At 31.4% G+C, this 24,453-nt stretch overlaps 1 protein-coding gene across 1 annotated transcript; it reads right to left on the bottom strand.

Moving 5' to 3' along the window:
• Positions 1 to 6,065: 6,065 nt before the first annotated feature.
• LOC137925795 (uncharacterized) lies at positions 6,066 to 15,264 on the bottom strand. Its single transcript, XM_068769254.1, has 4 exons — positions 15,149 to 15,264; positions 10,578 to 10,657; positions 6,700 to 6,902; positions 6,066 to 6,200 (listed from the first exon to the last, which is right to left on the bottom strand). The coding sequence occupies exons 1-4, from the start codon at positions 15,262 to 15,264 to the stop codon at positions 6,066 to 6,068; spliced, it is 534 nt and encodes a 177-aa protein (XP_068625355.1).
• Positions 15,265 to 24,453: the final 9,189 nt, after the last annotated feature.

The raw sequence follows: 24,453 nt of genomic DNA, 5'->3' as shown, positions 1-24,453 counted from the left end.
TCAACGTTTTTTTATCTTATCTTTTAATTTTACACTATAATACTTTTTTTTTTAAATATTTGAACAAAATTCATAAAACCTGTAATCATAAATGTTTGTTATTAATATCTATACGAAAGGTTTTTTACCTCATTGAAACCGTTTTTAGGACAGTATATTCTATACTGTTTGACTACTTTTTTAAAATATGTGTTCGCTTAATTTAGAGGGATGAGAACGGTTACCTATGAATAAAAATGTTATATTATATTAATTTGACACATAAACTCTTTATTTATCTGATAATTACATATCGTATTGACGTTATGATAAATCTATCATCTGTTTGGGTGATGAATGTTTCAAACCTGAGAAGAACCGAGGGAACTAGCCCGGATATATTTATTTTAAAATAATGTTGTATGATATATTTAAGAGCAGTAGTAGTTGAGCGGTAGAGGACTGAGATTTGCGATCGCGGATTTGATTCCTGGCATACAATCTTATATAATTCACAATTTGTGTATTAATTATATAGGATTGCCACTGCTTACAAATCAGTTTCCAAAGAATGGGTAGCAGTGTCATCTGAGTACCATACTACAACACTAAGATCCCCAACTCCCCTCCCCAAATATTTTTTGGGGAGGTCTTGCAGTGGGCGTCTATAGGCTGAAACATTGATTAAGCCTTATTGTATATCTAGGTTGTAATTTGTGATCAGGTATTATATAAAAAAGGTAAGCTTAAAGGGAGGCCTTTGTAGGAAGACAAGTTGAAATGATTTAACGACCATTTGCCGATATTTATATTATATTATTATTATTATTGAGGCTATTTTCAGCGATCAAGATCTATTTTACAATGATTTATTTTTGGTTGAAAATGCACTTTATACGGAATAAATTTGTAGTATGTTTCATAACTTTTAACTTTTATATACTTCGGTGTGGTCAGTTTATAGGTTATTCACACAGTTATATATGTAAATTTTTAATTAGATTCTCAGTTCTATGGTCTTAGCTTTCATAAAATATTTTGTTTAGTGGATGATAATTATTATCTAAATTTTGTGACCAAAGGTTGTGACGCTAAAGGAAGAAATGCTATTAAACAAGGAGGACAAAGAGACTGAATAGAATCCATGTAGAACCATTTCCATTGATGATTCATGGTTTGAAATATATGACAGGATCTACATTACGCAAGAGAACAGTTTATAAGAAGCATCAGAGATTATTGACAAATCATCTTATAATATCATCCGATAATATCTCCTATAGTTGAATCAATCTTGCAGCTGTAGCTATCTACTCTGGTATTTATCTTTTTCCGGTTTATACTGATTCATAATAGGTTTTAACCATGAGTTATTATAACCAGAAAAACAGTATATTTTGTTTTTATTTTTATTATTTCTAATTTCTACCCCTAGTGGTTTTATTTTTCGCTTTTACTTAACGCAGACAGTTGGGAGAGGGTTGCCGTTATTTGTTACGGATCTTTATACATTTTGGCTACGTTTGACATGATAAGCACTGCAGCATTTCACAACAAAAATGCAGATCTGTTTGCTGTATATCTAATTAACAATTTTATTTCATGTAATAAATCCGTTACTTCACGTTTTTTTATTAAACATTTTTCGTATAAAGGAATCTACATTTTTTTCTTTTGGTGCGGATTTTCACTGCTGCCACGACACTTGCTTCTCTTTTTACATTTGCATAAGCCATCTTTTATGTGTTTAAGTTCCGGAGCTCCCGGAGGATGCCTCAGCTCGGACATTATGTTATTTCACAGGAATGGTAAATCTATACAAACTTAAAAAAATTAAATACAGCTAAATATAATAAACTATGGTAGTGTACATTAATGTCTGCGTCTATGTTAATGCAGATGTTTAAGAACATTTTGTATTGTATTATATTCTTATATTTATGTTATTGTATTGTAGCCCGATAATGTACATTCTTTAAAGTTATACTATTCTAGTTAAAATTTTCAATCAAAACCGTTAAATACTAATAATTGTATAATTATCTAGAAAATTTTGTTATGATATAGTCAGCTTAATAAAAGTATGTGATTCAAACCCTATTGACTAATTCTTACTTATTATTTTGATTGAAACCATAATCAAATAGTGTCGAGTGAAATTTAAGTACATATTCAATTTACATAATAATTTTTTTTTGTTGTCAACGCGAAGGGAAAGTTTTAATGATATGACCGAATATTTTATTAAAATACATCATAAAGGAAAGACCAATACGACAAAAATGCGTGAAGTGAAAGTGGCACCCACACTATCAAGCTGTAGATGTAGTAGTTGAGAAAGTTTCTCGCCTTGAGAATGCAGCACAAGTAATCTATTGAGACGAAATTGTTGTAAAAATATTCTTTACATGTAGTATATTAAAGTATACATAAAATATTGCTTGATAAATAAAGTCTATAAGATAAAAGAAAGACAATTTATAACATACTTTTGTTGTGGATTATAATGATGATGAAATAAAACAAAATTCATAGTTCAGATAATAAACGCTGTATTAAAATATGTTTAAAGGTAAGCTTTGATAGAGGGACTAAACGACTTTTGAGGATTAACCAGTTTTCATAAACGACCATCCTTTTCATTATTATATCAGCCTTAGGACGTCCACTGTCTGACGACCTTCCATAGATTTCCAAAAGGACCAGTTGGAAGTGGTCCACATTCAGCGATATAATTACATGCTTATTAGCTAAATTAAGATTTTTTAATATGTCAATTAATGACAATTTTGATAGTTAGTTGTACAGGTTTACTTCGTAAAATAAAGTTCGGTTTGTTTCGTAAAATAAAGATTTGTGATAAAAAATAAAGTTTTATGAAGATCAGCTCAAAGGATTTTCTGTTCCAACTACTGTTTGATGTCTGCGTGAGTGAAAGGCGTGTACGTACGAGAATGTAAGCACGTTGCATTTTTAATGTGTGAGTGAAGATGGCATTCGTTCTTTTTTACATGAGATATACAATACAAAACCAGTATAAAAGTGGGTCTGAGCGTTAACGATGTTTAGTTTCTAAACTGTAATAGAGAGTAGAAGATGTCATGATTTTCAGGATTCGTGAGAAATTAACGACTTCAACTCAACTGTCGTTATAACTAACACAAAGAATTATTACTTTAATGGAAATCGCATAGAAGTTGCCACTGTAGCAAGATTTCGATTGTTAATTATTGAAATGCACACTAGACATTATTTTTACGTAATCTTTTAATACGATCTAAATCCTAGTTACATAAAAATTTTGAATATTCTGATCAATACATCAGATTTTTTAGTTTAAGATTTTTCTAATAAGAAATAAATTTTAATACTATTATACATCTATATGTCAGACACGCGATTTCAATTGATTAAATAGTTTTCGCTAGATGGCGCTGGTACCACAAGTGTACACCTTTGAATATATTGTTTACTGTTTTGCTATTTTACACAGATGATCTAGCATTGAAGCCTACTTCAAACAAAGACTTTTTGATACTTATTAGTAGGTGTTCATGGTATCTGCATGTTATTTAAAATAATATTAATAGTTTGCGACTTTTGCAGGAAACTGGTTAGTCCTGGAATATAAAACGAAAGTTAATTTGTTTCGGTTTGGATGGCTTAGACTAGTGTAAATGTATTTAAAACCTTCGGGTATACAGGTGATCGTCTGGTTAATTTTTGGGTTCAAATAAATCTGGCAGTTTACATTCGTTGACACGTTACATATCGTCAAGTTGTTGATTCGAAAAATTCAAAATCAATCTCAAACGCCTGAAATGGAATCTAAATAAGTACTCTAAAATTTTGGATAAAACTTTAAAAAACTTTCTCATGGTTTATAACCGAATCATTATTTTTATTTCTAAATGTTTTCTGCTGTGTTGAATCTAATTGATATTATATTTTAAAATCAATTATAATTTTATAATACTCCAGTAATTTACGTTAATATAGTAAATAAGGTTTAAATACGCATTTTTAAAATAAGAAACTTTATCTTAGTTAGATAATGTTTCTAAACTTGATAATAGATGTCGCTACTAGTTGTTAACTTCCTTAAGCTGTCCCTTTATATTGTTATAACAAGCAATAATATTTTTTGGAGTTAAAAGAAATTATTTAGGTGTGACTTCATTAAATTTTACTAACCAGTGCGTCTTTCTGAAATGGGAGCATAAGTAATAATAAGGTTAATTGTTTTTTTCTTAATAACTAATTTAAAAGTTCACGGGTAATTATTGATTCTTTATTTTTGAAAATAACCGTAAACTAGATACACAGTCTTTCTAATAAATAATAATAAATAAATAACTAAAAATAAATTAAATGCCTCAAAATACCCGTATAACTATTAAATATATAATAATGAACAAATTCAGATAATATTGTAATGTAATTTAGTGTTAATAGATTAATTTACATAATCTAAAGTAACTTATTATTTTCTTAACGCTAAATTTATTATTAATTGACCGGATCTTACTCAGTAATCGAGTTTTCAAGGTTAAAAAAATATTTTATCGATACCCTGTGCAGTCCAAATTTTTTGTTATTTGTACATTGTCTTATTATATTATTTTTTTTTATATAAATCTAAAAAAATATGTTATATTTTATGATACTGGCCGTTTTTATATTATCAATAATGACAGTTACAAAAGTTTTATTGTTTATACAAAGGGTTACTATTTAATAACATGAATTTAATTTTAGGAGATATAAACCATTCAAAATTTTTAGATTGTTTTTTAAAAAAGGTGTATAGAACAGAATACAGGTGTATAGAATTTAAACATATTTTTTTATCTGTTGTGCATATTTTTTATCTGTGATAATACTCTCATAATATTAGGGTGTCATAAAAGTAAAGAGTAATTAATAAGCCTATAAAACCTCATGAAAAGATTATACCACGAAAACGATGTCATTACTGGAAATTTATAGAATTCTCAGAAACCCAAATAAGCTAAGATATTATGGAGGAGGCTTCAACTAGTTGATGTTTAAGTAAACCTTCAATTTTCAGTCTGTCTGAAAAATAGGAATCGCACTCTGATTGGCTTTGATAATATTTGATATCTCTTTTAGTTATTGGGCCAACGTGATGTTATTATTAGAGTGAATAGTTATAGATGTAAAAGATTTACAGGGGTGAACGTAAAGCTCATTTCTCAGCAAACGGTTTAAACTTTTTTACACCTATTTCCAATTAGTTTGTAAAAGGTTATCGGTTTGAAATAGGTTACAATAATTTTTTATATTGGAATGCGACAGGCCGATAATTTAAGGCAACAAAAATTATTTTTTATAATTTGTAATCCGAATTTTGAAAAGGTTTCTTATCCATCACCTTATTTGTTAGATCTGAAACTTTTGATTTTAGAATAATAGAAAATGAGATATACATTAACTCCTTTAAGGCTTTGACATATAAACAGTCACTCTGTTTATTTAAGCAATTATTTTTTCCTATACCGACCCTTGCACAACCTCGCCTAATCAAAAATAATGAAAATAAAATAAACATTAAAATAAAAAAATTAAATCAACTAATGCACCATTACATTCAGCTGTTTTATCTTAATTTAATTTATAAAAGATTATTAAATAATTAATCTACAACATTTTAATGATCACTAGAATTATCTTATTCATATAATAAAGATCATTGGAAATATATTATATGTTTGAATTTTCGTATTAGTTTGTTAATTTATATATATTAAAAATATAAGTTGAACATTAATACAGACATAACCCTATTAAAGCAAATCATTATATGTTGTAAAATAGATTTATGAATATTTATTACACGAAAAAGTAAGTGACGGAAATTATAACATTTTAATATGACAACTTTTACAATAGAGATATTATCTTCGTGTCGCAACTTCCTATTTGTTATTTGCTTATTCAAATAGATTTCTTAACATACATAAGAAATATACTTTCAAATTATCGTGTTATAATAATAAGGTTTATGCGTTTCATTCGAGAAATTCCGTCAATTTATTAATAAAATAAGATTAAAAGGTGATGTATTACGAAGTAATTTGAGATTTATAGGCAAGATCGTTGGCTTCAGCAGCTAAACTGGCTGATCTTGCGTAAGGGTATGAGGCAGCTGACGCTGTAGGTGAAGTCCACTGCTGCGGTGATGACTGGAAACCAGCAATCTGTGTGAACGAAATATTTTTATTTCATTAAGAAATTCCAACTTCATAGCAGTATCATTTACATCATTATTTTGGTTGATAGACACTAACTGCAAAGCTTAGGCTTCTTCAAAAGATATCTGTGGGGGGGGGGGGGGGGTATATCGCCACGACTGGCAGGTAGGTTGCCGATCGCAGTATGCTGCACTTTGAAAGAGGTTTTACTATATTTTTCTTTAGAATCGCGACTGATTATTGCCAGCCCTTTTGAAATTATGATTTTTGTTGGAACACCACGTTAATTATTTATCATTACTCTAAATCGCCTTTTCGAAATTGTTATGAGTCATATGTTAATGTAGATACATGCGCTTATGTATTTTACTGAGACTTGCACCGCAGAATTCTGCGTACCACAACTGGTACTGTCACGGAATCGAATCATAGATCACCATGTTGCTTGAATAACCAAGAAGTCAAGAAATAGAAAAAAAAATCAAAAATTGAAGTTTTTCTTTACCTTTCCACTGATATTATTCAGACCTCCACCGCTCAGTATCTTATGAAGTCCAAGAGCCGCAGCTGCAAGGAAGGCCAGCTTAGCTACAACCAATGCCTTCGTCACCAGCAAGGTCAGAGCTCCGAACAGAAGACCGACGACTGCAACCACTTTAACTCCAATACCCGCCAGGAGAGGTGTGAACTTCTTGATTTTGCCTCGTGCTATAAAGTGTCAAAGATTTAATTATTTTTCTTCCTTAATGTTTACGCTAAGGGGGTTATGGAAGATAATCCAACATGCTAATCTAGTGCAGTATTTGATGTTACGTGTCTTTTGTATAGAATGACCGACGGCACTGAAATTTGTTCTTTCACTTCAGGCCACATTGGCAAGTTCATCATCGCTTAACAGGACATGGAAATAGCTATGTTCGGGATTAGTGAAGTGAAGAAATTTAAATCAGGAACAAGGAGATTCGAAGGTTAACAAGATTAACCGACATAGCCTAGTAGAACGTAAAACACATCCGTTGGGACCAAAACCTTCTGGGGTTAGACCACAGATCGACGACCGCAGCGTTGGATGTCCGTAGAAAGGTGGACGTATGACCTTGGGAAGGTCGTCAGATAACACTGAATGCTGGACGCTTTCAAATTTTGCTATCGGAAATCTTGGGTATATATCCAGCAGTATCTAGAACATTCCGGCAAAAAACTTCACGACGTTTTTGAACAGCGGAAGTATTATAATTTATATAAATTTTACTATTTTAATATATGTTTATTGAATGATCACAAGGTATTGTAGTCATGTTTAATATATATTTATTTCAAGTATAAATGCACATGAAGAAAATAAATCGAATTGTGTTGATAACTTTTGTTCTGTTACTATAGAAAAATTTATAAATTAGATTAGCTTACAAAAAAGGCAAAAATAATTTAGTTAGGTTAGACAGTTTTGTGGCACTCTGTTGTGGATAGTATACAAACACCTAAATAGAACAAAATGTAAAGAAGTTGACGTCGTAATAATAAGGTATTATAACTAATAAGTATAAAAACCTGAAATAAATGTAAATTAAAAGTCATAAAAACAAATATAAATCAGACAAATTTTAAAATAAAAGACCAAAAAATAATATCCAATATAAATAGGTCTCTGTCATTAGAAGGCAGAGGTTAATAGGTGGCGAAAAACAAGATGTTTGTAAAAATTTATTTAAATTAAAAATATAACTCCAGTAGGAAAATAATCCTTATTTTACTAAATAGTTAAGATCTGTGTTTTTAAGCAAGCATTAATGTGGAGACAATTACATAAAATTATTTAAGCGTGTTCATTAATATTTATATATATAATAATTAATAAATAATTTAAAAAAAAAATAATGTATTGCAATTAATATATACTCATTTAACATTCTGTTATTTATTTCAAAATAAAATTCAAAATTATTACATGTTAATAATAAAATACATTCTAGTTTGCTTAATAATATTCGTGAAATAAAGACAAGTTTATTAAAAATAATAGATCGTATCGAATCGCGTCGCGTCGCATGGAGGTGTTCGCGGCCGGTGCGATGTAACCTTGACTTATCGTTGCGTATGCTCACGTAACAGGTCAACAAACTCACCCGGCAACTTTCTTTTCAATATACACACGGCGGCGCAACGCTCTCGGCTATTATATATATGTCCTTTGGTATTTCATTAATCTTAACGATAGTATCTCTATATAAAAAGGTGTAAAATACGGTGATTCTATATTGCTATGTTTGTATATTTAGATTTGTTTGTTTTATTTTGTCAAAGTCGTCTTAGTCCATAGATGCCCACTACAAGGCGTAGGTCTGAGATTTATAGGGGATATACTATAATTCATAATAAATAAATTATTGGAAGTTGAGGACACTGCCCATCCCTTGGAATCTTATTTATGAGCAGTAGCAATCTTAAATAATTAATGCACAAAGTGTTAGGTACATAAAACTGTATTCCGGAAATTAAACTAGAGACCTACGATCTCAAATCTCATTCCTGTATTACTGGGCTATCACTGTTACACTTATATTTTGTACCTCTTTGTATTTTCTGCATATATTATGTCTTCCTGTTTAATTACGTATTTATAAGCAATTTAGTGATTCTTATTTATTATATAACATATCAATTATTAAATGTTTTTTTACATTATTTGAAGGTCTACTTGTCATCTCTGAACTGTTGAAGTTTAATGGATAAATATTATTAAAAAGTATAAGTCCGCCATTGCACATAGTATAAAAAAGAGTAAATAAATAGACGATGTAATAATTAATTAAATCACTCATCTGTCATTTTGTATAAATTTACATACGTAACACTAATCTTTGTTGATTTTCTTTGTTAAAATCGAAAGCTAGTTAGTGTAGTTATTATTGTAAATTAAATATGTGTTAAAAATTATACTACTTTTCGAATATAAAGCAAAATTCTTTCTTATACGTGGTATTTTGCCACTCTTGTTTGAGCCGATAGGCGTCCACTTCTGGGCATAGGCTTCCCCGAAAGATATCTATTGGGAAGTATCAAAATGGTCACGTTTCGCAGGTGAACTTGTTGGTGTGCAGTAGAAATCTTATATAATGAATGCAAAAAGAGATATAAAAGATTTATATATATGAATGTATAACAGGAATTGAATATTTAATGGAATCAGGCGTTACCTAGCGGAAGTCCATCCTAAGTAAGTAATATAATTTAAATAAACATAAATTTATAATTGAAGACTCTGTGTTTAGCACTAATCGGTGTAACATAACTCCTAAAGATGCCCCGTGGAGGGGTGAAACACGTGTTGAGTAATTTGGCGGTGGCGGTTGTGTGATTCGCATTGTTTGCCGCATACGCATTTGTCAGCGGGCTAGCGGGTGGTGCACTTTGTTGCACGACTACCACTGCATGTGCGGAGGTGGCTAAATATTGATCCTTTTCTTGCGGGAATCGAACTCACGTCTTAAGATAGCAAGTCTCACTCCGCCGTCGGGCTACCACCGCTCATTTTGTCACTATCATTTGATATTAATTATATGTTGATTGTAAGGCGAAGCAGCTTATTTAGTTAATTGGGTTAATGAGTTATATCTTATTTCTGTAGGTGAGAATAAACGTGGCTAGAATTTTGTGTTTCAAACTTCTTAATAGCGGCTTCGATATATCGCATCGATATATGTACATACATGAAATATGTATATTATTTTTTACATCTTTCTATGCACATTGGTGTACGCGAATGGTTACTTACACAAAGATATATACGTACATAAAAATTCATTTTAAATCTACTGTACATATGGCAATGTGCGTACATCGATATGAATATAACGATATTAAAATGAATTTTGTATAAATGTATATGATGTATATGTATATAGGTGTACATAAAATTTAGTTCGTCTTATAATTTAAACAATTATGCTATTTATATACATATCTGTCAAAACATATCAATCATATATCGTTTTTGTTTATAACTTTCGAGCAAAAAAATATATTTTAACAAATATCTAATATATAGGAATTAAGAATTTTATGTACTATGACAACTGGAAGAAATTACTTTTTTATTTAGAAATCTTTGGTACGCTTTCTTTACACAAAGAGCATTTTTCGTAATAAATAAAGTATTTTTTTCTTCGGAAAAATATTTCATGCAGTTTTCTTGGAAACTTAAAATCACCACAAAATAAAATCGAAAACTATTGTTTATTAAAGCCTTTAGTTATGAAATTTTACTAACAATTTTTTTTAATATTACTTTTAAAGTTTGATCAAATATATACGTGTACTAATAAACGTATAAATAAATATTAAATAATACGAACAATAACAAAAATATCTGTTCACACTTACCTTCATCGAATGCCCGCGCAGCGTCTTTTAGTTCTCCGGGTTCGAACTTCACGTTTAACTTTTCATCGCCCTTGTCGTCCCTTGAGAAAAAAAAAATTACAAATTTTCCTTTAAAGTGGCAATATATGATAGTATGTTATTATAGAGCAGTGGTAGCTCAGGAGACTGAGACTTGCGATCATAAGTCATAACTTACACTTTGTGCATTAATAATATAGGATTGCCGCTGCTCACATCCTTAGTGTACCATAACACCGCACTGCGATTGCACATCCGCCTAACAAGCGTGGCGATTATGATATATATATATATATATATATATATATATATATATATATATAAACTTAAACGCGACGTTATTAAAATGTTGAACATGTCATTCAATACAAAATAAGCGATTTTGTTATAAATAGGTTGTAGTGTTAAAAAAAGAATATGAGTAAAATTACAAACTTTGTAGTGGATGGGTTCCTCACTAGGTAGACCTATATTGGAAGTAGCTGGATGCTGGTAGCGCAAGATCGGTCATCGCAGTAATTATTGGGAACGGCCTATGCCTTGCAGTGGACCTCTATCGGCTGATATCATGGTGATGGTGATGGTGATCGTTATAGGGACGGAATCAAAAATGAAGTTCTACAATAACTTGATTTTACATTGTTACATTTTCCTAATATTTGTATTTTTAAAAAAGGTATTAGCTAAACATGTAAAATTACGTATCTGTTCATCTATGCTATGAATCCGTTTATTCTAATATCCTAGATATTTTGTTACATAATTATTATTGATTATTTGAATTGAATTAAAACTACGAATATTCCCTTCTAAATTATTTTGGTTTCGTATAACAGTATTATTTATATCCATTTCCTATAATAATTATTTTTGTAATTAAAAACATTCTGTGCTTAATTACACATAGTTATTGGATAGCCTTGTAAACAATTAAAGTTTATATCTAACAAACATGAATTTTGAATTTAATTAGAGGAAAAAAGTAAAGCAAGTACATGGAGTATATAAAAACTTATTTATCAATTTGTAACTTACGCAATTATGTTTGAAAAACTAAAACTAAAACTTATAATGTGATTATGATCTAAGACTCAAAGTGAAGCACACGTAGTATTTAAAAACATAATTTTTAACTTGAGGATGACACACGCATTTAATTTGAAAGCATATTTAAAAAAAGAAGTTGAATGTAAATATTAATTACAAATCACAGGTAAGTTTGTGAGTTGTTATATTTGTACGTGTAAACCCATAAAATCACTTCCGCGTTGAGTAGGGGAAAAATTTAAAACCGTTTCGTTAACAAGGGCTGCCCTTGGGATATCTATGGGGGGATATAATCGCCACGCTTGGCAGGTGGATTGGCGCTCGCAGTGTGGTGTTATGGTACGGAGATGACGCTGCTGCCCATCGTCTGGAAACTTGTTTATGAGCTGTGACAATCCTATATAATTAACGCACAAAATGTGAATTACATAAGATTGTATGCCGGGAATCGAACCTGCGACCCTGGGATCGCAAGTCTCAATCCTCTACCGCTGGTCTATTACAATAATATAACAGTTTATTTTATACTTGTAATAATAAAAATTTTGATTTTAATTTTGATAACACTTTATTTAAAATGAGAATATTGATTTTTTTTAATAAGGTTTATGTTATAGTTAATTAAATTTAGATTTCATGTTAAGTGCTTCGCAAAGTTTTATAGTTGCCATTGTCTAACATCGGAGTTGTTCTCATGTGTTAATTCAAGCGGTTGAAAGATCTCGCGGTGGTGTGCAGTTCCGCATGCATTTATTATGAATTATGTGTGCCGACCTTGTCCTTATTCCTGCCCCAATGAAACCAAGACAGTGTGCGAAAGCGTGCCTATGGTTTTGATAACAGGCGGTAAAAGAAGAACATGGGCTTGTACGCATTACAAATATTTTACTTAATTTGGAATTATACCCGCCGAATTGCTCAATTTAAGCATGACGTTAATTTATGGGACATTTAGTGTTAATCAATTATTTACAAATACATAAAAATATTAACTTATTACTTTAAATTTAGTAAGGTTGATTATGTAAGGTGATCCACCTTAAAGTACATGGATAGTAATTAATATTATCCGGTTGTGTATGGGCGAGCTATTCGAAATATAATGTTTTTTTTTCCGCAAAAACCTTCAAAATTATTTAAAAAAAAACACAGTGATAGACATGATGTTTATACAAGGTCTTAAAATCAGCTGTATACACCTAATTTTCAATTAAAAAATAATAAATCATATATATATAATCACAAGGTATACCCATACATAATAAATTTCCGCAATCGATTTCAGATATGCCACCGTAGTATTGGAATATTATTGAAAAAAGTATATTATTTTATCCAAGAAATACTCTATATTTATCGTAATGCGTGGAATTAAACACTGTCAATGTTTATTCAGGAAGTTAATTATTGTCGAGAACTAGCATAAATTTATTTTTGTTAAGAGCAACTGTTGAGTTTCTCGTCGGTTCTTTTCATCAGAACTGCCTTTTGAGCCGGTAGTGGTTCACTGTTGGGATAACAATGCCCACATTGAATACTGATAGACGATTCTAAAGTGCTTATAAGAAACAGCCTCTTTGAATAAAAAAATTAAGACGTTGATTTTGATTAGTTTATATTCGATAGAGGCGTTGCATGAAATTTCTTACATTTCTTCCAGCAAGAATATTTTCCGAAGTTGCAGTAGTGCTATTAACCAAGCAGCGACCTATTGAACCTCGATTCGGGTTTTCCGGGACCTAGGTGTTGGAATGTTAAGCGGGTGTTAAGGAAGAGTTACAGCCGAAGCTGAGGTCCTCTTGACTCTAGTCACTCTAAGGAGCGTCCATGTACGTCATGAGTTAGTCATTTAAAAATAGGCAAAAAACCTAACATCATCATTCGAATTTCAAAGATAACCTATCTATTTTTAGAAATAAATGCCTGGTAATTTGCCTAACAATTTTTGCTATTAAAAACTCTCAATGTTTAATATTATCGGTGAAAATAAAATGATGTATCAGCTAATATACAATATTTGTAATATATTAGTGTATATTCCGTTCTTTTATTTGTTAAATACATTACTTTCGTTATGTTGATGTAGCGTTTATTTAAGAACGATTCGTACTACTGGCCACTACGGCCACAATACTTTGTTTCAAATAATTCTTGCGAGTTCAAAATCAGATACGAATAAGGATTTAAATTCGGACACCGCCACTAATTCTACAGTCCTATGCATTTGGGCTAATTTTTAAGGAGCAAATATGTAAACGGGTAGCAGATTTCTAACAACCGCCAAACGCATATATGTATTATATACTGAACATGAACAATTTGATATCATCTGTGCTATTATATTTGTAACTTTATTCTTAGCAGCTTTGTTCAGATTTATTATATACTTGCGTTTCATGTTTCTCAATTAACATGTTATAAATTAGTAATTATTATTAAATTAATAATACAACAAAAGCATATTGTATTATAAAAAGATATATTAAGTGATAATAGTTTTGTAAATAAATGGCTCTATTACTGTAATTTTAAAAATGATAATCAAAAAAAGCATTTTCATGTGTAGTCGAACTCCAGCTTTAAGTTGAATGCTGCTATAATAGAGGATCTCAATCTGTGATTCGTTTGTAACAAACTGGGTTCCATTGGCATTGTTCTCATGAGGTACACGAGTGAACACTAAACAATCTTAAGTCGATAATAAACAATATAGAATAATCTAGTAATTTCATTGGCTATTTTGTTAGTTTGTCGATAGGTGTACTTCTTGTTCAAAAGAGTACTGTCAATCAACTATGGTTAACATTGCGTTTAATACAATTTGCTTATTGAAAAGTAATCAAGTAAAGAGTTGCTCGTTACTTGATTACTTTTCAATAAAAATTTATGGCTGTTCATTACAAGATGGTAAGGTATGTTATATATATTGAATATAATAAATTGAAACTACTTCGATTCTGACGAAAAGACTTGCAATTGTTTTTTATTTAGACGTTATATATTTTTTAGTTATTATGCTACGAATAATTTTATTGTATTATTGAACACAAATATTTTAAAAAATAAAACGTGTAATATAAATATATAATTACAGGTACACAAAATGTTATCTTTAAAAATAATTCTTTTTTTTCCATTTTCACCACACAAACTTCTTTTTTCAAAAAACAAAAATTATTAATCATGTCTGTCTAACCTAACTTGGTTTTGCAACAGTTTTGATTAAAATATTTCAGATAATGAATTTTTGTCTCAAAATTGAACACGATAATTAATTCTGATTTTTAATTTTTTAATTACTACTGACACTATTTTTATGCTGTAAATGTTACTAAACCATATGGATTTGCGTTGTGTCGTTGTTGAGTTAATATTATAACTAAAACCTCTTTTGGTAATCACTCAAAAAAAATACAAAAAAAAAATGTAAGCCCGTGTTCCATTTTCAAAGTAACCCGTTAAGAACCGTTACGATATATTAAAATGTGAGAATTACAAAAACTTACCGTTCTATGGCCACACCGGAAAATAACTCGACTCTGCCATCTTCCTCGGTGCCTGGACCAGGTGCAGCGCTACACGCCACCACGGCGATAATAAGAATTGTAAACAATACCTTCATTTTGTGCGTTATTTATGCTATATATATATGACTGGTCGGTTGATCCTTCCAAAACTGTGGCCAAAGATCAAGTGCGACCCGCCCGGGACACTCACGCTTATATATTCGAACTGGGAAGACGGATCAATTCTGTGATGCTTAGATGCAATAGGTTTGGTTCCGTAAAATACGAGGTGTGCGTTATTTTGATACTTGAAATTAACTTTATTTAATTTTAATATTTATTTGTTATTCATTTTTTTCTTTAATAGAATTAGATAAATGAAATTAATAAAAATTTACGAGTAACCATAGTTTTTTTTACCACATATCTGTTAAATAATATATCATTTATAATAAAATATTATGATATTTTTCAACAAATTAATAATATCAATAGTACACACGATTGTTTAAATGGTGAAATGATTATGAAAATAAAAATTCATTTAAAAATCTATCATATTATATTCTAGTGGATTTAAAAGTATCAAGATGATGAGAACTTCGTTGTAGGTCTCCCATTCATATATATCAAAATATATCGAGCGACTTTGGAGGCGTGACATTTTGATAAAAACGTATCCTATATTTGTCATTACTTAAGATGCTTTTTTTGTATGGAGTCAGTAAATTTGAGGTATACTATTCCACGTATATTCATATATATAAAGTTTGACATGAAATATTTGTTGCCGCATTGAAAAAATTTAAATTTGCTCAATGTAAGTTGGTATCCTATCTGTGTAATGTAATGTTGACTATATATTTTCTAGTGATATGGCGTGACATGTCACTTAAACAAATAAGACATTTAGAGATACTTGAATGTGAAAACAGATGTGCGATCATGAACCAGTTTATTTTGTTACTGTTTCAGAAGGTCACTCTAGTTTTACGTCGTTGCAGTGGATATTGAAATAAAGATGTGGAGGTGATTTCAGAGTTTTGACTTCCTGGGTTTGACTTTGACTTTAAACAAGGATAAGATCACCATTGACTTACTTTGAGTCAAACATAAAACGAACTGTGCACGTATGAAGAATTTTTTTTATAAACCCATCGTGATACTTGGCAAACGAAATGTAATTCATACATTCTGTGCCATCAAACAAATCAAACTTTCACTATGTATTTATTTATTCTTACGTGTGTTTGTGATAGGGACCTTTATTTTGAAATTATATCAGTAACCATCGCGGGCTGTTTCTGACTCAGAACAGAAATAACTTAGATTAGGCTAGGAACGAACTATAATAAATGCTAGAAGGAATTTTGATTAACAAAAACATGGCATTACTTACAGTATTAAGAGCAGCTGAATCAATTCGAATATTAGTAAATAAAAAAATCTTGCAAAAATTTACTGATTATTGTAATTATAATTTTGATACACAACATTGTTAGTTTTATTTCCTGTTGCGTAAATAAACAATGTTGGAGCTCTTCCAACACGAGAACAAACGAAATATAATTGGCTATGAGAAATACATAGATTTGCTTTGAGACATGTATGGACTTTGCAAATACGAGTCGCATTGTAAATTATATTATTTTTCATGAGACACTTCTATAAAGTATAATAAAACTTAAAAAAAGTATTACCGTCAACGTTGCCATTCGATAACCAACCGGTCGGGTACGAAACGATCGTATATCACAGGGTTCCCCAATACTCCGATCAAGTTAGAAGCGTTGCTGGAGATTCTTCCGACACTTCTTTCAGCGCTAACACTTACCAAAGTTGTAGTAGTAATAATAGCGAGCCATCAGCAACTAATCAAGCCGAGGGTCTGCCCTCTGGGGGGCCCTTTTGGCGGAATAATTACCGGCTATTATTGACGAATGACAGTTCAACCCCATTTCCCTTAGTGGAGCCTTTCGGCGTAGTCATTCAACGGAGTGTCCGCCGAAGCGATCTAAAAGCTTCACAGCATTCAATCCGGTAAAACAGTACGCTTCCCTGGGAATTCCCGAGCTTAGCTACCTTGAAAGAGGTCTTACGCAAAACGCCGTTTACGCACTGTCAACTTGAACCTGCGGAATCTTCAAATGCTATTTGGGCCAATGAGAGTCCGATATAAAAAAACGGAGAAATATCTTGAAATTGGTGTACCATTGAGGTATCATGCACAATTATTCAGATAGCTGATATAGTTTACTTCATTCTTCATTACGTATTGACTGACTTTATTTCTTTAATAACTTTATATTTCTTTGAAGTTCGTTTATGATCAGACACTATAAAATAAAGTACAACGACCTCGAGCCTAAGTCGTTGCACTAAGAGTAATATTGAAAGATGTCGATTCAACTTTTCTCATCTCACAAACGTGTCAAGGACGTCCTCCTACTTTCTCTGGAACATAAAGGCGTGTTCACACTTATTAATAAAAAAGCTAGTAATACTTTAGTAAAAACAAACTGTTTTATAATCAGAGATTGCATATTCGGATGTAATTACATAAAACGATATATTGGCTTTTTATGGAAAGCACTTTAGTGGATCTTGGGATGCGAACAAACAAGAGAAGCTTTGTGCTTTATGTGCGAGTGAGACAAAAGACTATACTAGTAACAAAAATAGCTACTTTTTAAATTAATTTATTAGTAAAGCATAGAAGCTATTCGTAATTTATTAACTAGGAAAACAAATTTTTGTGATTTTTGTGTATAATTAGTAATAAATATATCATTTATTATGATCATAAAGTGACCTGACCATGAGTAACTAAAAAAATGTTTACTTACTGAGCCTTATGTTCGAATGCGGACAAATAAGGGTATCAATAGGATAATTATATTTTTTACTAGTAGATAATTTATTTTATTAAATACTTTCTAAACTGATGTCCTTTATATGCCAGTAAAGAATTTTTTATTAAAATAAAAAACGTCCAAAATCTTTTTCACATTTTTTTCCTGGGAATTATTGCCGAAATGTACACCGCCCCTTACAGCAGATCAACAACAGTCCCTGCTCAAGGTCACAATGGACCAAGTCATAGCCAAAGCCTTACTTTCTATTCGAATTCCCCGTGTTTCATCTACGATGATTGTGTTGGAATATAAACATTTGGACTATTTTTCAAATGTTACTTCCCTGGAGAAATCGAGTGTTTATTGACATGTATAAGGGCCTACCTCGGTAAGCTTTTTCGCCGTCTGTTATATTCAAAGTTTACTAGCCAAGTAAAACTATTGTTAGGATTGAAATGTGATGTTTAGCTTATTTACTTAGAAAGTCTTTTAAAACTATCAATTCATATATAACTGAATATATACTTACACACAAGATACACCGAGAAGATCCGCAGAAAACCAAGGTCATTGACCTAGCGCAAAGAATTGTTTGTCTAAAGTGGCAGTGAGTGGCACATCGCTCTGGCAAGTGGCGACCATGACCCGGTAGACGCGGCGTAGGTAGGCCCCCTACTAAGTAAACCGACGATATACTTAAGCTCGCTGGAAGTCAGCGCTTGAAGCGCAAGACCGGTCATCTAGGCGATCTTTGTTGAAAGATACCATGCAGTGGGCGTCTATTACCTGTCAATTACGAGGTACACATTATTATCAGTCCATCAGGCCAAATTGAGTTGAAAAGAAAAGAAAAGTATTGTAAATATTATAGAAAAGCTATTTTGGTACATAAATACTTCGTACTTATGTTGCAAAGTTTTAATAAAAAATATTGTTGTTCTTCTGATTAAGGATTGAACGACGAAAAAAATGCTGTATTGTACAAATAACATAATACATATGATAAATGCATTTATAAATTTTATTGTTTAGTCAATGTGTAGCATTTATTTATAAGACGATTGGTTATAGGTATAAAAGTTTTATAATGGTAAATATCAATTTGATGTAAATTAATGTTAAAAAATCAATGGTAAACGTAATGATAAAAAAGAAATAGTGTTTTATGTAGTAATTTTCGGATATAAAAATTATTTATTGTTTTCTATTTATCTGTACAGAGTTTGTACTGCTAGAAGTTAGGCCTGATCACTTGATACAGGTTGTTCGTGTATAGGTATAAGAGTTTTAAAGATTTTTGCTGTTAATTTTTCTGTACATTCACCCCTTTAAAGTTTTTATACCTTTTTAATCACTTCGTGTATAAAAATGAATCTATCTTTCCATTGGTCACACTATAATTTCATAACAAATTTACTTAATTTAATTTTTGTTTATATTTTCTAATAATTCATAAAAGATTTTTATAGACAAAAAATTTGCTGTGGCTTGCATTTGTAATGTCAATAAATGAAATCGTTGAGCTATAGCTATATTCGATTGGTGCTGGAAGTTGTTAGCCGTTTTGGTTGTTGCAAACAAAAAAATTAATACAAAAATATGAGTACAATCTTCTTCCTCTTTTGTAAATTGCCAGCACATTCTTCTTCATTCATGGATAAATCTTTACCACACTGTCCTTTCAATTGAGGAATGGGTTACCGCTGAATATAAGACGTGCTAAGTCATTTCGGATTTTTTATTAGGTTAAAAAATTCACTAGACTATTGATTATTAAACCTTTAATTCAAATTTTTCTTTCTGTGCTTATTCTTTCCTGTGCGGTTTCAGTTAGTTAAATGTTTATATTTGTTAGTATAATGTATTTTTAAAGGATATATTGATAAACGCATACATACATACATACATACATATATATATATATATATATATATTATATATATATTATTATATTTTTTATTATATTACGTTATTTATAACAGAAATATTATATATGGTTGTCTAGAAGAAATTGCCACATGTGTCATGATAAGTGTAAATATTTTTATATTTTCTAGCGTATACAATAAAGAAATTTAAATAAAATAAATAAATCTCATGACACGGGTATTGTCATCATCATTTAAGCATTTGGAATTCCGCTACAGGACATAGATCTTCGAAGATTTTTAATAGAGACGTTTCTAAGCGATCTGCATCCAGCGTCTGCCGATATATTGATGGATTGACGACCATATTCTTATTTGTCAAACAGTTTAGAATAAAACACATATCAACAATTAATTATAATATTTTATGTTTACACTAAGCATTTTTATAACATAGCAAGGCGCCCACTTAGAACGTGAACAATTTAGTTAGTTAAGGTCGTTGGAAGATGATCGATGCAGACCCCTTCGACCTGGTCCTATTGGATTTCCATGCGAGAGGCTTATGCCCAGCAGGCACATACGAGGGTCAAACTGAAAGTTCTTAGAAAATCAAAAACTAAGCATTCTAGCAAGTTATTAGTTTTATTATAACTTTTCAAAATAGCGTCCATTTACATCAATACATCGCTGCATTCGATGGAACCATTGAGAAAAGCACCTTGCCCACTCGGCCTTAGGGGTCTCTTCGACGGCGTTTTGAAACGCAGCCACTGCTTCTTCGGCGCCCATAAAATGTTTTCCTCGAAGTTTTTCTTTTATTTACGGGAATAAATATAAATCGCAGGGTGCGAGGTCGGGGCTATACGGCGGGTGACCCAGTAATTCCACGTCTGAGGTCGCCAAATAGTCGATCGTTTGCCTGGCGGTGTGCGACGAGGCATTGTCGTGATGAAGGAGGATCCTGCTGCGAGGTCGTTTCTCTCGAACTTTTTCCAAGACAAGTGGCAAACAGTTGTTAGTGTACCACTCTGCATTAACCGTTTTCTGATCCTCTAAGACAACTGTCGCGTAATGACCTGTCTTTCCGAAGAACGAGGCCACCATCTTTTTTCCAACACTTCGACCTCTCTTCACTTTAGTTGGCAACTCTTCGGAAGGAAACACCCACTGAGCAGACTGTCTTTTGGTTTCCGGATCATAACAGTAAATCCAGCTTTCGTCACCCGTTAGTATGTCGAACACAGCATTTGAGTCACCTCCGTTAAATTTTTGGATCATTTCTCGGCACCAATCAACACGGCGGAGTTTTTGAGCCTCGGTCAAATTATGCGGTATCCAGCGGGCACAAAGCTTCCTGACCGCTAAATGTTCATGGAGGATTTTGTGCACTTGACTCATACCTATGCCTAGACTTGTCCGAATCTGCTGATAGGTCACTCTTTTGTCAGTCTCTATCATACGCCCCACAACACTGATATTGTCTTCAGTCGTCGCTGTAGAAGGCCGTCCCTCACGCAAATCATCGGTGAGATTAGTTCGACCACGTTTGAATTCATTAAACCAGTTGTAAACTGTGGCACGAGATGGGGCTTCATCGTGAAAAGCCAATCGAAGTCTATCATAACTTTCTTGTTGACTTATATGACATCGAAAGTCATAAAAAATCATTGCACGAAAATTTTCTCGGCTTGAATTCATTCTGACGTGCACAGACAATTTTCAATTTGCCGCCAAATCGTAAAACAAATGACAAATGAATGAAATGTATACTCAATATTATTGGTAAAGAGTTCTATTTTCAAAATTTTAACTTATTTTTTTAATATAATGCTTTTAAGTTGCCAGTTCTAAAAACTTTCAGTTTGGCCCTCGTATAACAGGTATATATAAACTACAATTGAACACTTGTGTAGACTTACACCTCTTGACTAACATTGTCGTATTATTCCATCGTGGTCATCGTAATAAATGTTTCCGATGATTTATGACGGAATTCGAATGACTTTCAACATCGTATTGCCATTGTCATTCCGATTCAGGTATCCCCTTGAATGAACGAACATACCTTTAAAACTGATCATCGATGCAAGAGTTGTATAGAAGAAACCCATCACGAAACCTGTTTAAAAACAATCGCATTAGTATTGCTTCTTATATTTTATTAAATATGTCTAGCAAAATATTTTGTCATTTTTCGGATAGTTACTGATTTTTTTTATCATAATAATGTCAGGCGATACATGCCAACTGCAAGGTGTAGGCTTCAACCCAAGACCAGCCTAACTATGCCTGTGTCAGGCGACATTCCGTGACATTCGTCCACTTTGTGGGAGGCCGTCGTTTTAGTCCATACACGCCCGCTACGAGGTATAGGCCTCCACCAAAGCTATCTATGGGAGATATACTATAACCGCTACATTATACAGGAGGGGTATGCGGGTGTGGTACGCAGAGGACTTTGCTGCTTATTCTCTGGAAACTTATATGAGAGCAGTGGCAATCCTATAGAATTAATACCCAAAGTGAATTATAGCGGACTGTATCCCGGGAGATATATATATATATATATATATATATATATATATATATATATATATATATATATATATATATATATATATAAATATATACTCGCACTCTGTTCTATCGCTGAAATATAATTAATTTTTATTTTATTATGCATTAAAAACGTATTAAATATTGATGGTTATACTGGCTTGTTCTCGCCTGCTTCACTAGGTCCGTACTACCTTTTTGCTAAAAGCAAAATTAAATATCTTTAAGAGTTCTAGTAAAAAGTATGAATTTTTAATGATATTGGTAAAAATTAAACTTTGACTGAATGTGTTTTAATTTTATGCGGTTAGCAAACAACCTGTCACATAAACATTATAAAGTATTAAATGAATAAATCTCTAATAAATACTTATATATTTGCGGCATTTATATCAACGGTAACGACATTTGGTGGAAAGAGCAGTGTATACTAAATCAAAATCTTGTATCGAATACGGTTCGAAGACATGCAAAATGCTATCAAAAAATGAATAGTCAACATACCTTTAGCAAAAATTATAAAAAAAAGTTTCGGTATATATAACATGGTTTTAACTGCCAGTATTCCTAAAGTTATTGGAAGCATATATTTAGTTAAAGTCTTATATTTATTTTTTCTGTTCCTCTTTTTATATTTCTTCAACATTTTTAAAAACCATTTTGTTAACTTTTCGTTCGGTTTTTTCTTTTTTAATTTTTTTCCGGGTATTTTGTCTTTTTTCGTATTATTCTCTCTTGATTTGGTTTTTGTGATTGTTGTAGATATTTTTCCTGTCGATTTGTAATTAGCGTTATTAAAACAACTATTAACAAATATAATGAACCAATTTATGCTAACCTTTTATTCATTACCTTGTATTCTTCTTCCTTCGTAAGATGCTGGTGTAAATATCAAAGGCAATATCTCATTTTGTCTGTGTCCCGAATTTAAAAAAAATGGCTCTTTTGGTACAGTGTGACCACGAATAGTGTCTGTTTTTACTACACTAAAATTACTGACACTAGTTAGAGTCACCATTTCCGTTTCATTACAAAATTCATTAATTGTTTATACGTAAATAGTTTTAGTTACATATGAACTGACTTTAGAATTACTATATGTATTAGGAGATGATTTCCTTAAAACTCATGACTGCTAACTAAACCACCATGCCTTGTTGACATAGTTTTATTTCGTTTTATCTAGATCACTGTGGGCCATCGAGCATTACGATTTTGTTTATGATACGTGATTTTACCTTAAATTGCCAATTAGAGTCGCTAATGTAGCCTTCATTGGGAGTAATGCTATCGTGTTACAAGTTTAAAGCAATTATTTTATGCTCAATGAGTCTGGTAATGTAACAATTAATTAAGTTAATACTAATCCACGTATGAGAACGTTTTAAAGATTTTCATTTAATTTTTTTTTGTATTATAATTGATATGTATGCGGAGCACCCTCGGATATTTACTCCGTGTGGTGTTTGAGTCCACTTTGAAGATTTGTACCACTCCTGTTCTGGAGTATCATTAAAGATGAGTAATAGTATCCTGTACCGTGATAGTACCATGCCTGGATGCAAAAGGACGATCGTTGATCAGCGAGAGTAAACCAAACTGTTATACTTGATGATCGGCACAGGGGCGACTATGAATTACCCTGACAGCTTCGTTGCTGATTATAGCACAAAGCTGCTACGGGAGCCCAAGTAGTGAAATATTGTTTAAGCTTTGTTTAAGCTCCTTGGAGGAAGACACGATCCACAGCAACAAGGATTATGAGCAAAAAGAAATAAATAATAATATAAATAAATATATGTGTATATATATATATATATATATATATATATATACTCGTTACAACAGTTATGTGGAAAAAATGACCGTTTTGCGATAAGACTGCCTATTAAATATCAATTAAAATAAAATTATTTTACAGAATTTATGACAAATAACGTATTTACGAACGATAAAATGTATTAAATAAAGACCTGATTATAACAATTTTTTTTAATAATCTGCTTAATATGAGAAATATGTT

This window comes from Battus philenor, unplaced genomic scaffold, assembly GCF_028537555.1.
Source record: "Battus philenor isolate CCGP_79_NKW_IND1 unplaced genomic scaffold, ilBatPhil1.0.hap1 SCAF_28, whole genome shotgun sequence".
Taxonomy (NCBI): Eukaryota; Metazoa; Arthropoda; class Insecta; order Lepidoptera; family Papilionidae; genus Battus; species Battus philenor.
This window is presented reverse-complemented; position numbering and strand designations above follow the sequence as displayed.

What these genes read in the sequence shown, in the direction of transcription:
- LOC137925795 (XM_068769254.1), bottom strand. Translation starts at nt 15,264, where the DNA reads ATGAAGGTATTGTTTACAATTCTTATTATCGCCGTGGTGGCGTGTAGC. An exon ending in TCCGGTGTGGCCATAGAACG is followed by an intron (nt 10,658 to 15,148) that starts GTAAGTTTTTGT and finishes TTTTTTCTCAAG; the next exon opens with GGACGACAAGGGCGATGAAA. An exon ending in TGCGCGGGCATTCGATGAAG is followed by an intron (nt 6,903 to 10,577) that starts GTAAGTGTGAAC and finishes GACACTTTATAG; the next exon opens with CACGAGGCAAAATCAAGAAG.